Consider the following 12,985-nt stretch of genomic DNA (forward strand, 5'->3'; position numbering starts at 1 on the left):
TGGCCTTGGGGGCGGGAGATTTCTCTCAACCTCTTGGGGCTGCAGCTGGTGCAAAGTGGGTGGTGACTAGAGAACTGAGCCCCATGCAGGCGGTCCATGAACTCTTGAGCCCCACTGGTGTCCAGCTAAACTCAGCGCAGGGGGTGATGTTGTTGCCCTGATTGAATTAAAATGGGATTATTTTTTTTTTTGAGCCAGAGTGGGTCAGCCGACAGTTTTAGGCTTTTTGGTCCCCAGTGTGGCTCCCTGTGTCCCTTTCCCATGACAGGGAAGAGAGCCATGGGAAAGTGACACCAGGAACTGCTCTGAGGACCTGGAAAGCCTAAGATTGTCCTGCCAGCTGACCCACTCTGGCTCAAAGTGGGAAAGGAAGAATGGGGGGAAAAGAGGAGGGTGCTGCTTGGAAGGAGAAGAGTGAAGATAAAAGCCCAGTCCCTTCCTGACCAGGCAGAAAGGACCCTTTCTGAGCAGCTCAGAGATTGCTTCTATGATGCCCTCCTTTGTGGCAGTGCACAGAGGCAGCTGAAGCTCTCAGTGGTCAAGCCAGCATCAGTGTTCGCACAGTAGATTTTCAGCCCTGCTTTTCCAGGAGTTGATCTGTTGTGCAAGGCCTGTTTCCTTGTTCTTGCACCTGTGGAGCTCTCCCAGTATGGTATAGTTGTGAGGAGGAGCTGCTGCAGCCTCACGTGTGTAGAAGTCACTGCACCGAACCACTGCGTCAGTTTGTACAGCCCCTTCTGACCCATTTCCTTTTTTCTTAGCTTCCTTTTGTCATTATAAGGCTCTAATGGCTAGATTTTCAAAAGAGCTCTGCTCCCAGTTAGATATGTAAATGAATGGTTATTGCTAAGCACTTTTGAAAATCTGGCCATTTTGTTAAGGTGCTAAATGGAAACTGAGCTCTTCTGAAAAATCTGCCTCTAAATAAACTTGAGCCAAAAGGGATAGTGACACTTCAAAAGGACTAAAAGATTACAGGATGACACTGTTATATGGATGGAGACTATTAAAACCAACCTGAGACTTTATGTCCAATACTGGGATCCCCTCCGCACGCTGACAGGTTAGATTACCATTTAATGTTTTCTGTTTAGAATGGACTCATCTTCTCCCCCCCCCCCCCACCCAACCATTTTATAGGTATTGAAATAGCAAAATACAAAGGAGCAAGATACAGACTTGGACCAGAGCTTGAAATTTGGTGAGACCATCTTAATTCCTGTATATTTGGTATCTTTTCAAGGGGGAGAAGTGTATATTGCTCATCAACAGAATAACTAAACAACAATGAATGGTCAAGAACAAATCGTAATGCAGAATACTCTGTGTAATAGTATGCAAATTGCAGTTTAAACCCCAGGGTTGGCTTTATGAGCAAAAATGTATTAATGGTAGTGAAGGGTGCAGGATTGGGTCCTTCGTTTTACAACTCACAGTGGCATCAATTATTAAGTGTATTATAATGAAAATTCCAGATGGTAAATGTAATGTTCAGTTCTGTTCTTAGTTTAAACCATGTTATTTTTTTGTGAAAAAGAATACTTCAACAACAATACTGTAGAATTTTAAATGCTGTCAATGTAAATGGTAAACTATATAGTTTGTTTGTACTCTGTGTAATCTCCATCTGTTTGAGAGTTGTTTTTATTTATTTTAAGTGGCAGTGGCTTACTGATCTCATCTGAATTTTTTGCTTTGTAACTTTTTGTACACAGTGGCTATGGCTGTTCAGATCACTATTATGAGTCCGATACACTCTTACATTCATTTGAAGTTCTGGCAAAGCTTTTGGAATCTCCTGCCACTCAAGACATCATCTGTGATGTGGGAATGTAAGTGTTGTGTACTTATTGTGAAGAGGCAGCTGCACGGGAAAAAGGTGACCTGGGTGCCTGAGCAGACACTGCTGCAGGGGTGGCCAGCTTGATCCTGAGAAGGAGCCAGAATTTATATGTCACTAGCTCCCGCCCCTGCTCCTAGCGCCTCCCACCCACCCACAGCCCCACCAATCAGCGCCTCCCCCTCCCTCCCCGTACCTCCTGATCAGCTGTTTCGTGGCATGCAGGAGGCCCTGGGAGGGAAGGGGAAGGAGTGAGGGCACGGCAGGCTCAGGGAAGAGGATGGAAAGGGGTGGAGTGGGGGCAGGGCCTGTGGCAGAGCCAGGGGTTGAGCAGTGAGCACCCCCCAGCACATTGGAAAGTTGGCGCCTGTAGCTCCAGCCCCGGAGTCGGTGCCTAGACAAGGAGCCGCATATTCCCTTCTGAAGAGCCGTGTGCGGCTCTGGAGCCACAGGTTGGCCACCCCTGCACTACTGGATAGTAAGGACTCTAGAGCTACAGTGGCCCAGTCATAGCATTGCTTAGCACTGTAGCATAGACACTTAATACATCAACAGAAAGGGGTTTTCAGTTGCTTTAGTAAATCCACCCTATCAAGAGGTGGTAGCTTGGTCGAAGGAAGGGTATACAGTGACGGTTAGGTTGACCTAACTACATTGAATGGGATGTGAAATTTTTCATAGCCCTAAATGATGTAGCTAGTTGACCTTAGTTGTAGGTATAGATAGGAAAATTTTTCAATAGTGCCTTAATGACTTAGACTCCTAAGCCCCACTTTTAAAAGTGATTTAGGCTTCAAAGTGCCTAAGTTATTTTAAAAATGGGACTTGGCTCCTGAGTCACAAAGGCACTTTTGAAAACTTATCCTCTGTATTTAATGTTGTTGTCCAGTACTGTTGCGGTTCAATGACAAGACAGCACAAAGCTTTAAGCAAGCAAACAGGCTGGTCCGCCAACGGACTTCTGCCTGTCAGCTTTCCACTCTCTCCTTTATTCTTTTCTCTCCCCCCACGCATTACATTCTCCAACAGATAAAAGGAATACACTGGCTTTGTTTAACATTCTTATTTACCAATTTCTATCTACCGCATTCCTTGCTCTCGGGCCTTGAGCCCAGTCCTGGGAGGCTTCCCACGGTTCATGTCATCTGGGCGAGATTCCAAGGTTCATGCCCTTGAGAGGAGGTGTGTGTGCACAGCTCCTATACAACACTCCGGGTGTGCCCTGAATGTTGCCAAGCGCATGAACCCTGTATGAATCCTACACAGTACCAGGAGCTTTGCTCCTGCACATGAAGTTTTTACATGGGAAGAGCTGTAGTATGAAAGTAAAAAATAAAAATCTGGGGTTTTTATTTTTCAAACTTAAAAATAGTGAAACGACCCTGTTTGTATCCAGAAGGAAAAAAGAGATTTCTGATGATTCTTTTTTTAAAGAGATTTGAGTGGAAGGATCACTAGGATTTAGAGCATACTCTTGGGAAACGGAAAGTCTGGGTTCTATTTCTAGGTGATCATGGACTCATTGTGTGATCATATACAATTCTTTCAACCTTTCTGTATCTCAGTTTACCCATCTGTCCAATGGGATTAATACTTGCATCTATCCCAGGAATGTTGAGGCTCTATTTATAAATATATGTCAAGGGCTTTATGATCCTAACTAGCTATCACAGAGAAACTACTTTCATGAGTAGAAGCAACCTTACATTGACATTAGGGAAAATGTTTTCAATTATGTGCTGTATTAGGTTAAGTGGTTCTGAATTGCATCATTTTAAAATTAAATATATAAGGTCAGCTTTTCTACTCTGTTGACACCGCTGGAGATTCCACACCAGTCAAATGTGGCAAAGGATGCTAAAATATATATCACATGTGCAGCAGATCTCCTGGAATGTGGTAGATATTTTTAATTGGAGTGTTTTTCAATAATCAGCTTGTTTTATTTAATAAACTTAGCTTCAGGTAACACTGATTCTTTTTTTTGTACAGGCCTGTTATGTGCAGAAATGTTCGCTACAACTGTAGAGTGATCTTTTTAAACAAGTATGTATTTCTTATCTAGATAATACCTTTTATAGTCACAGGTTAGGTTAACTTCTTTGTATATAGTTATCAATCGAAAACAAATCATATGTGAACACATTTATATTTAAAGGGGCAACACCAGCTTCATACCTGTTAATTTCAAAGAGATGGGCAATTTTTGTGAACTTTCTATTTACAATCACGTCTTACTTCTTAATGTAAATATCAAAGATTCCCACTGCTGTGTGATGGACCTACGAAGCCAAGAGAGGAAGCTGAAACAGGCCGACTATGCAAGGGGAAACAGTGAAAATGACTGTATATAAATTGCTGTCAAATATGCAAAGTAAACATACTGAAAAAATAAATAGAAACTTGGCATTTATTAATACTCATTTGCCTTTGTTACAGTGTAAGTACTTAAACCCTCTCTCCCACCTTTTTTTTTTTAAAAGGAAAATTCTTCTGATCAGGCCAAAGATGATACTGGCAAATACAGGAAATTACAGGGAACTTCGATGGTTTACCCCATGGAGCAGAGCACGGTGGGCTGTGTACAATGTACTACTGAGGCTGCTAAAAAGCATGGATTTGCCATTGCAGTTACAGCAAAGGGATTGAAATCCCCATGCCAATTCATTATTTCTACTGCAGGTTCAGCAGCAAGGGAAATTCATTTAAGCCACCTAATGGTATTTCATTTAGAAAGCTCTTTAAATAGGACTAAACTTGTATCCCATACAGCCATGCATGGAGGGGAGGCTCTTTAAAGAATAGAGAATCTGCTGCCAATGTGGCAGTGTCCTTCCCCTCCATACCACTTCCCCTGACTGCCTTCAAACCAAGCAGAATCGTTTCCGTGGAGTCTAGGGTTGGAAGGGTCCCCAGCCTGTTTAGGGATCTAAACCCACCTCCAGCTGGGTATCTTCTCTAGATGTTTACAGAAGATTCTACCTCAAGAATGGAGCATGGATTTCTGGCCGCCTTGCGGCACAATCCACATGCATTGATATAATGGTCCCTTCTGACGAATTCTATGAAACATCAGGTTAGCATTGACTGTAGCATTGAGTTCAAGCAGAAAATTTATTTCTGAGCATTGCTGATTTGTATAATTGTTTTAGGTTTGTGGAAGAATATTTTCTCCCCAGGATGATACAGGAGGTGACAGGACAGGTGAGTTTAAGGAATGTGTTTTCTGATTTTGTTTTAGTGTCAACTAGGCATAACTTAATAAAAAAGAACTTAATGACAGTAAAAACTGTTAGGCCAAATTCAGCTGTCAGTCACAATAGTGCAAATTCAGTGGTTTCAGTGAAGTTTGAGTTATTTGTGAGAATGAGTGAATAATTTAGTCTTATTTACTTAAATGTTAATGTTCTGCGGCAAGGCAAGAGGGTCCAAAGTTTGCCCAACAGAGGATCACTTTGGCTGCTTACCAGGAGCTGGAGGATCATACCTGAATTTCCCAAAATAGAACAGCTTTTTCCCCTTGCTTCATGCACAGGTGCAACCTGCAACAGTTGCATGTTACAGCACAAAGTGCTCCATCTTGATCTAAGTAGACAGCTCTGACTTATTGCCGCACCTTTATGTTAAATCTGAGGGTGGCTTCTAGAACTGCATGGGCTACCCCTGTTTTCCAGGATCTTTAATTAAAAAGAGATGGGCCTGAACCAAAACCCTAGCTCCTAACACCACTGGAACTCTGGGAGAGGTAAGAACCTGATCTGGATTTTTCAGTTTGGGCCTATCTCGAAGTAAAATCAGTTTGAGATTAGAGAATGTGCATTGTGCTTTTGCTTTGATACTAATTTTATGTAGTTCAATATTTTTATTTTTTGGGGATTAATTTTTTAACTCCTATAAGGCAATGCCCCCTGTTAAACATGCATGTCTGTGTTCTCTGTTTACCTCAGGAAACTGTTCCCTTTGGTGATGCAGTGCTAGCAACCAAAGATACATGCCTCGGGAGTGAAATCTGTGAAGAGCTGTGGGCACCAAAAAGGTAAGAAAACTCATGGTGATCGGGGAAGGCCCGGATGATTGGAAAAAAGCTAATGTAGTGCCCATCTTTAAAAAAGGGAAGGAGGAGGATCCAGGGAACTATAGGCCAGTCAGCCTCACCTCAGTCCCTGGAAAAATCACGGAGCAGGTCCTCAAGGAATCAGTTCTGAAGCACTTAGAGGAGAGGAAAGTGATCAGGAACAGTAAGCATGGATTCACCAAGGGCAAGTCATGCCTGACTAATCTAATTGCCTTCTATGATGAGATAACTGGCTCTGTGGATGAGGGGAAAGCAGTGGACATGTTATTCCTTGACTTTAGCAAAGCTTTTGATACGGTCTCCCATGGTATTCTTGCCAGCAAGTTAAAGTAGTATGGGCTGGATGAATGGACTATAAGGTGGGTAGAAAGCTGGCTAGATCATTGGGCTTAATGGGTAGTGATCAATGGCTCCATGTCTAATTGGCAGCCGGTATCAAGCAGAGTGCCTGGGTCTGGTTTTCTTCAATATCTTCATTAATGATCTGGAGGATGGCGTGGATTGCACCCTCAGCAAGTTTTCAGATGACACTAAACTGGGAGGAGTGGTATATATATGCTGGAGGGTAGGGATAGGATACAGAGGGACCTAGACAAACTAGAGGATTGGACCAAAAGAAATCTGATGAGTGCAGAGTCCTGCACTTAGGACGAGTGCAGAGTCCTGCACTTAGGATGGAAGAATCCCATGCACCACTACAGACCGAGTGGCTATGCAGCAGTTCTGTAGAAAAGGACCTAGGGGTTACAGTGGACGAGAAGCTAGATATGAGTCAACAGTGTGCCCTTGTTGCCAAGAAGGATAATGGCATTTTGAGCTACATAAGTAGGAGCATTGCCAGCAGATCGAGGGATGTAATCATTCCCCTCTATTCGGCACTGGTGAGGCTTCATCTGGAGTCCAGTTTTGGTCCCCACACTTCAAGAAGGATGTGGAAAAAATTGGAAAGAGTCCAGTGGAGGGCAACAAAAATGATTAGGGGGCTGGAGCACATGACTTATGAGGAGAGGCTGAGGGAACTGGGATTATTTAGTCTGCAGAAGAGAAGAATGAGGGGGGATTTGATAGCAGCTTTCAACTACCTGAAAGGGGGTTCCAAGGAGGATGGATCTAGACTGTTCTCAGTGGTGGCAGATGACAGAACAAGAAGCAATGGTCTCAAGTTGCAGTGGAGGAGGTTTAGGTTAGATATTAGGAAAAACTTTTTCACTAGGAGGGTGGTGAAGCACTAGAATGGGTTACCTTGGGAGGTGGTGGAATCTCCTTCCTTAGAGGTTTTTAAGGTCAGGCTTGACAAAGCCCTGGCTAGGATGATTTAGTTGGGGATTGGTCCTGCTTTGAGCATGGGGTTGGACTAGATGACTTCCTGAGGTCCTTTCCAACCCTGATATTCTATGATTCTATGAAGACAAAGAGATGAATGAAAAACAGGATGAAACATGTCCTGAAGCTGCCAGAAGGAGAGATGCCTCTGCAAAGCTCAGTTAATGTTCTTCTATGAAAAAATATCTTTCAGACAGTACCGGCATAATTTGGATTATCAAAACATAACAAGGAGCAAGAAATGCATGTGGGGGAGGGGTCTAAGTAAATGGGACAAAGAATTTTGTTGTCTTTATGTATTACAGTTTCAGTGTTGAGAACTCTGTGTGCCCAAGTCACTCCTTGGGATGACAGATAAACCTGAGAGTTTTAATTAACCAGTTTATGTATCAGGAGTTTCATTGTACTACAGTGTCTTCCAGGATAATACATATGGAACCAAACTTTTCCACTATGGTTTTGTGTGTCTTTTGAAGAATTAGGAAAGATACTCATTGCAACATTCCCACCTGGTGTTATCTAGACCGGTGATCTGCTAGGTCACTCCAATCCTTGACTCTGGGAGCCAGCCTTACCCTGCTTTGCTGTGAGAACCCCCAGTCCTGGGCTGTTCATGCACAGCCTCTGGCATGTAAGCTGCTCCAAGCTACTTGCAAGTGAATATCACTAGCTAATATCTCCAGTCCCAGAAACAACCATAGGAACCTCCGTCTTGCAGCGTCCAGTTATGCCTGCTGGACGCTGCAAGCTTATATGAGTGAGTCAGTTTAACAAAGAAATTGATATGTACCAGGCTTGTTCTCCCAAGGGGAGTCTCTGACACGCTTCAAAACAAATGCACTGCTTCAGGTAGAATAAACAGATTTATTAACTATGAAGATAGATTTAAAGTGATTATAAATCAAAGCATAAGAAGTCAGAATAAATAATAAATAAAATAAAAGCAAAACGCATTCTTAATGCTGTTCTTAACCCTTTCAGTGTCCTTACAAACTTAGATGGTTCTCACCATAGGCTGGCTGCTCTTCAGCCAGGCTCTCCCCTTTGATCAGCGCTTCAGTCGCTTGGTGGTGTCTGTAGATGTAGGTGGAAGAGAGAGAGCAGCATGGCAAATGCCTCTCCCTTTTATCATGTCCTTTCCTCCCTCTTGGCTTTGCTGCTCCCTTTCACTCCCCCCAGAGTTAGGTGAGCATAAGAGCTTGTCTACGCTTACATTTTATAGCGCTCTAAGTTGCTGGCTCACGGGTGTGAAAAATGACCCCCCTGAGTGCAGCACATCTGAGTGCTTTAAAGCGCTAGTGTGGACAGGCTCTGAGCTAATCGCCTTGTGGAGGTGGATTACCAGGAGCGCTGGGAGAGTATTCTCCCAGCGCTCGTGCGCGACCACACTCACACTTCAAAGCGCTGCTGCGGGAGCGCTCCCACAGTAGCGCTTTGAAAGTTTCCAGTGTAGCCATGCCCTTAGTCTCTTCAAGCAAGGTTGATCAATTCCCCTGGTGTGGCCTCATGCAGTTGAGTCATTGCATCGTAGCTCCCTTGCTTGACACCGCACCTGGGCGTTGGTTACTTTCCTTGCTGTTGCCTCTGGGGAGCTAATGTCTGGCTGATTCCCCAACTTACAGCATGCTTTAGTGACCACCATACAACAAAATTCTCATAACTTCATATGAATTAATGATATACATATATGGATAGAGAAATGTATTGAGCAGCAGATAACCTTTCCCCTGATACCTTACAAGGCATGCTTTATACGTAAGATCACGATTATATGAAAATGAGGAATATGAGGGTTACAGCACATTCCCCCAAGGTATAGAATGTCACACTCGAATGATGAGCCTGATAGTGGTGTTACTTACATTGGTGTAAATCAAGAGAAATTCTTTAACATCACAGTGGTGTAAGTGAGATCACTATCAGGCCACTTATCTGCAAAGGAGACTCCCAATCATTGTACCATATTCAGAGAACCTAACTAATTTCCACACTGCAGAATTTTACCTCCCTCATGATATCACTTGCACACTCACCTACAGGTGTATTATTCACTCTTTAATTTAGGTTTTATTCATTTTTAATGATCAGTTTTATTTTTTTTAAATTTAATAGTGCAGGCAGTGCATAGCGAAATAGCTGAAGCTAACTCAGGACATGCAAAATTCAAGACATACTATTTAAAGGGTATTCAGTTGAAGCTCTGGAAATTTCTTTCCTGCTTATGGGGAAAGTGAATTCCAGTGCACAGTTAAGTGCCCTTTAAATAGTGTGTCCTGAATTCTGTTGTTTTAATTTTTAAATTCCTTAGACTTTTTTATAAGAGTTTTTTCTGTTCTCCTGTAGAGGTTTAAAATTCTTTATAAGGGAGAAACTACCTAGGGTCCAGGTCTTTTCAGATTAGCAGGCAGGACTGGAGAACTAATTGACATGCAGGGGAAACAGTGAAACTGACTATAATACAAAATGCTGTCAGATGCATAAATTAAACAAATAGGAAAAAAAAATGTAAATGTTTCTCTAAACTCTTTCAGTTCTAGTCATCCTTTGTTCCTTGTAGCTATAGAAGGTGCAAAATTTTCAGATGTGTTTGATTGTCCTTTTAATATCAGTATATTTTCAACCAATTTCCTATAAAATAATTTTTTAAAAAATGCAACATGCTCGTTTTCTCATTTCCATGTCATGTGACTGTAGTCGATCTATTTGTGTTGTGCGGTTTGCTGAGAAGGAGAGAGGAGACCTATGGACCTTGGAGGAATGCTTTAATTCCCTCAATGTTAGAAATCTTCTTTCGTCTCAAAGAAGGATCATCTTATCTTTTTGCTTCGCTGGGATCAAGATATTCAGATATAGGAACAGGTGACTTCCTTTGAATTAGAAGGATGGCATTTGATGATCAAAGCCCCTCCTTTTCCCTGGGAACCAGTCCATCCATGACAAAGGAATAGTGCTATGCAGGGAAATAAATATGATGCTTTAGCAAATATTTCCATTATTTGAACTAACCAAGACACATATTAAACTGGCAGTGGACTACTCTAGGCATGGCAAAGAGTTGTCATTAGTTGCCACTAATTTTAAGTGACACAGAGGAAATGCCAGATGAGTATTGTACTGTCGTTTATTTTTACAGCCCTCATATTGAAATGGGGCTTGATGGGGTGGAGATCTTCACTAATTCGTCAGGGAGTCACCATGTGCTGCGGAAAGCTCACACCCGTGTGAATGTGGTAAATTCTGCAACAGCAAAGGTAGGTCTTTTTAAAGACCAACTCATCTTTTCATTACTTAGCCCAGTTTTTCAGGGTAGTCTCCTCTACTCTGACAGGGCATAGTGTTTTGCGCCTGTGCTAGTAATTAAGCTTGATGGCATTGGAAAGCTGAATCTGTCGTCCTCTTCTTTTCATATAATCTACAAAGGAGAGTCAGCAAAATCTTAAACCAGGATGTATTTAATTAAACCAAGCCCCAGGGATGTGAGATCCAAAGATTGGGCACCTTTGATTCTTCTCTATCTTGGTTCCTTTTTTAAAAAAACAAACAAACAAAAAACTATAACAATAAAGAGACAAAACCACCATTCAAAGTGACTAATTATTTTACTGTTGAAAGCATGAAATGTTTTATCCACTTTATGCCACCGCACCTTGTCTTTTTGCCTTCAGAGGTTTATAACTGCGGTGGAGATGAGCAAGATGATGATTTTTTCTCAAGGAAATTATTTTTTAAAAATAAAGATGTTAAGATGTTTTGCATTTTTTTATATCTAAAACTCACCTTATTTTAAAAGAAAAAATACATATTCAGTCATTAGGCAAAAACTAGATTTGTTTTTAATAGAGATTGGGGTGAGGGGGAAACAAACCCATGAATGGCAAGCTAAGCCATGAAAAGTGATTGGTATGTGTATGACTGTCTCTTCATAGTAATTTAACATGCTTTGCTTGCTTAACAATGTCAGCTGTGCCCCAAGACATCCAAACATAATTTCTTCCTCATTTTGCCAAGCCCTCTGTTATAAAGAATTGTTGTTTTTGTAACACCCCCACATCCTGAATTTTGAATTTCAGTTCTAAAGTATAGGCCTCTACTACTTGAACTAAAGGGGCAACTCCATCTGGCGGTAACAGCCATCTGAGGGAGATGTAACATATGTAGCCAGTGTGTTGTATTATTTGTTTTCACAGGGCCCTACAAAGTGCTGAGCACTTTTTTCAAATGAAAAGGAAGGAATGGTCCCTAAATTAGCCACAGTGTAAAGATGGAGAGTGGACTTGGGGGGGGGGTGTCAAAAGAAACCAGTAGTTTTGCCTTTTAACATTCCATAGTTTTCAAACTGTTATATTTTGGGAAAAAATATAATACATTTTTTTCTTCTTAGAATGGTGGGATTTATGTCTTAGCCAATCAGAAAGGCTGTGATGGTGATCGTCTGTACTATGATGGTTGTGCCATGATTTCTATGAATGGAGACACTATTGCTCAAGGATCCCAGTTTTCACTGAATGATGTGGTAATAAATTCAGGCTGACTGACACTGTGAGATTCATTTCACTCCTTGGTCTCCCTCAGCCTAGCATTGCTATCCTTTTCTCAGACCTTGTTGCAAGGTGAAGTCAGTGGGACTGCTTCTATGCTGAGGCTTTTCAGAAATTCTCCCGCCATTGGTCTAGCACAGGTTCAATTCCATTGGTGCTAGGTTGGCTGGATGCCCTAATGTAGACCAAGCAAGTACCTTTTTACCAAGTTATCCAACCCTGCTCTAAGGGGGTCTAGATGTCATATTGGTAAAATAATTGCCTGCCCCCAATCCACACCAGCACTTCTTTTTTTGTCTGCAGTGATGGAGCTGCAGGAGGGGAAGAATTTCTGAAAAGCCTCATGTAGATGAGGCCTGGAGGTTTGGATATTGTGCTGAGGAGCAGGCCTTGTTGGTTTATATGTGCTTATTTAAGCAGTTGGACACACAGGTGTCAATTAGAATGTAATAATTATAGGCTTAATTTTGCAAACCCTTATGCAAACAAGAAATTTGTTAAGTCAGTATGAACTTTCTCATGTAGAGATTGTGGGATAGTCTATTTGTCCAGTGCATTCAGTATAAATTGTTCTTATTTAATTCATGTGAGGAATCCTATTGAAGTCACTGGTCCTTCACTCATGAGTAGATTGAGCAGGAAATATCTGCAGTGGAAATGGCTGTATCCCTTTTTAAACAGTTCTTTGTACCATATATTTGGGTTTGAAAAGCCATTCTGTACCTGTGTCAGAGGTCTAATTTTAAATGCCTTTCCCCAGGAAGTCTTGGTTGCTACACTGGATTTGGAAGATGTTCGAAGTTATAGGGCAGAAATTTCATGTCGTAACCTAGAGGTAAGCATTCTTCAAATGTGTGAACTTGTGCTCTTTGATGAATTTCAATAAGTCATTGAGTCAACACATTTTCAATTATTGAAAGAGACTGTTGAAATACTTTGGTTTCTGCAGTATTCCAGTATTATCTGGGAACATGCTTTTATAGATAAATGCTACATTAAAACTGATGACTTCCCAAATGTTCTATTCTATTAATTAGGCAAGCAAAGTGAATTCCTATCCCAGAATAAAAGTGAATTTTGCTCTGTCGTGTTCTGATGATATATGTGTACCTACCTGTGAGCCAATCCAGTGGAGATATCATAGTCCTGAGGAAGAAATCTGGTAGGCATAAATGAGGTGGGGAAATGAATTTACTCAAAATAAAAATA

General features: G+C 41.7%; 1 protein-coding gene across 2 annotated transcripts in view; it reads left to right on the forward strand.

The window, feature by feature from the left end:
• NADSYN1 (NAD synthetase 1) overlaps positions 1-12,985 on the forward strand; it is a 28,215-nt gene that overhangs the window by 248 nt on the left and 14,982 nt on the right. Inside the window, exons 2-11 of one of the 2 annotated variants that reach the window (XM_084631099.1) lie at positions 1,141-1,201; positions 1,716-1,832; positions 3,833-3,886; positions 4,324-4,413; positions 4,993-5,044; positions 5,788-5,876; positions 10,372-10,489; positions 11,620-11,751; positions 12,537-12,611; positions 12,814-12,938. In XM_084631099.1, coding sequence (XP_084487225.1) covers positions 1,141-1,201; positions 1,716-1,832; positions 3,833-3,886; positions 4,324-4,413; positions 4,993-5,044; positions 5,788-5,876; positions 10,372-10,489; positions 11,620-11,751; positions 12,537-12,611; positions 12,814-12,938 — 913 coding nt within the window. The remainder of the gene's footprint in view (positions 1-1,140; positions 1,202-1,715; positions 1,833-3,832; positions 3,887-4,323; positions 4,414-4,992; positions 5,045-5,787; positions 5,877-10,371; positions 10,490-11,619; positions 11,752-12,536; positions 12,612-12,813; positions 12,939-12,985) is intronic. The other variant, XM_084631100.1, reaches the window with a different exon arrangement.

The sequence above is a fragment of the Lepidochelys olivacea genome (assembly GCF_965140295.1).
Source record: "Lepidochelys olivacea isolate rLepOli2 genome assembly, chromosome: 6".
NCBI lineage: Eukaryota > Metazoa > Chordata > Testudines > Cheloniidae > Lepidochelys > Lepidochelys olivacea.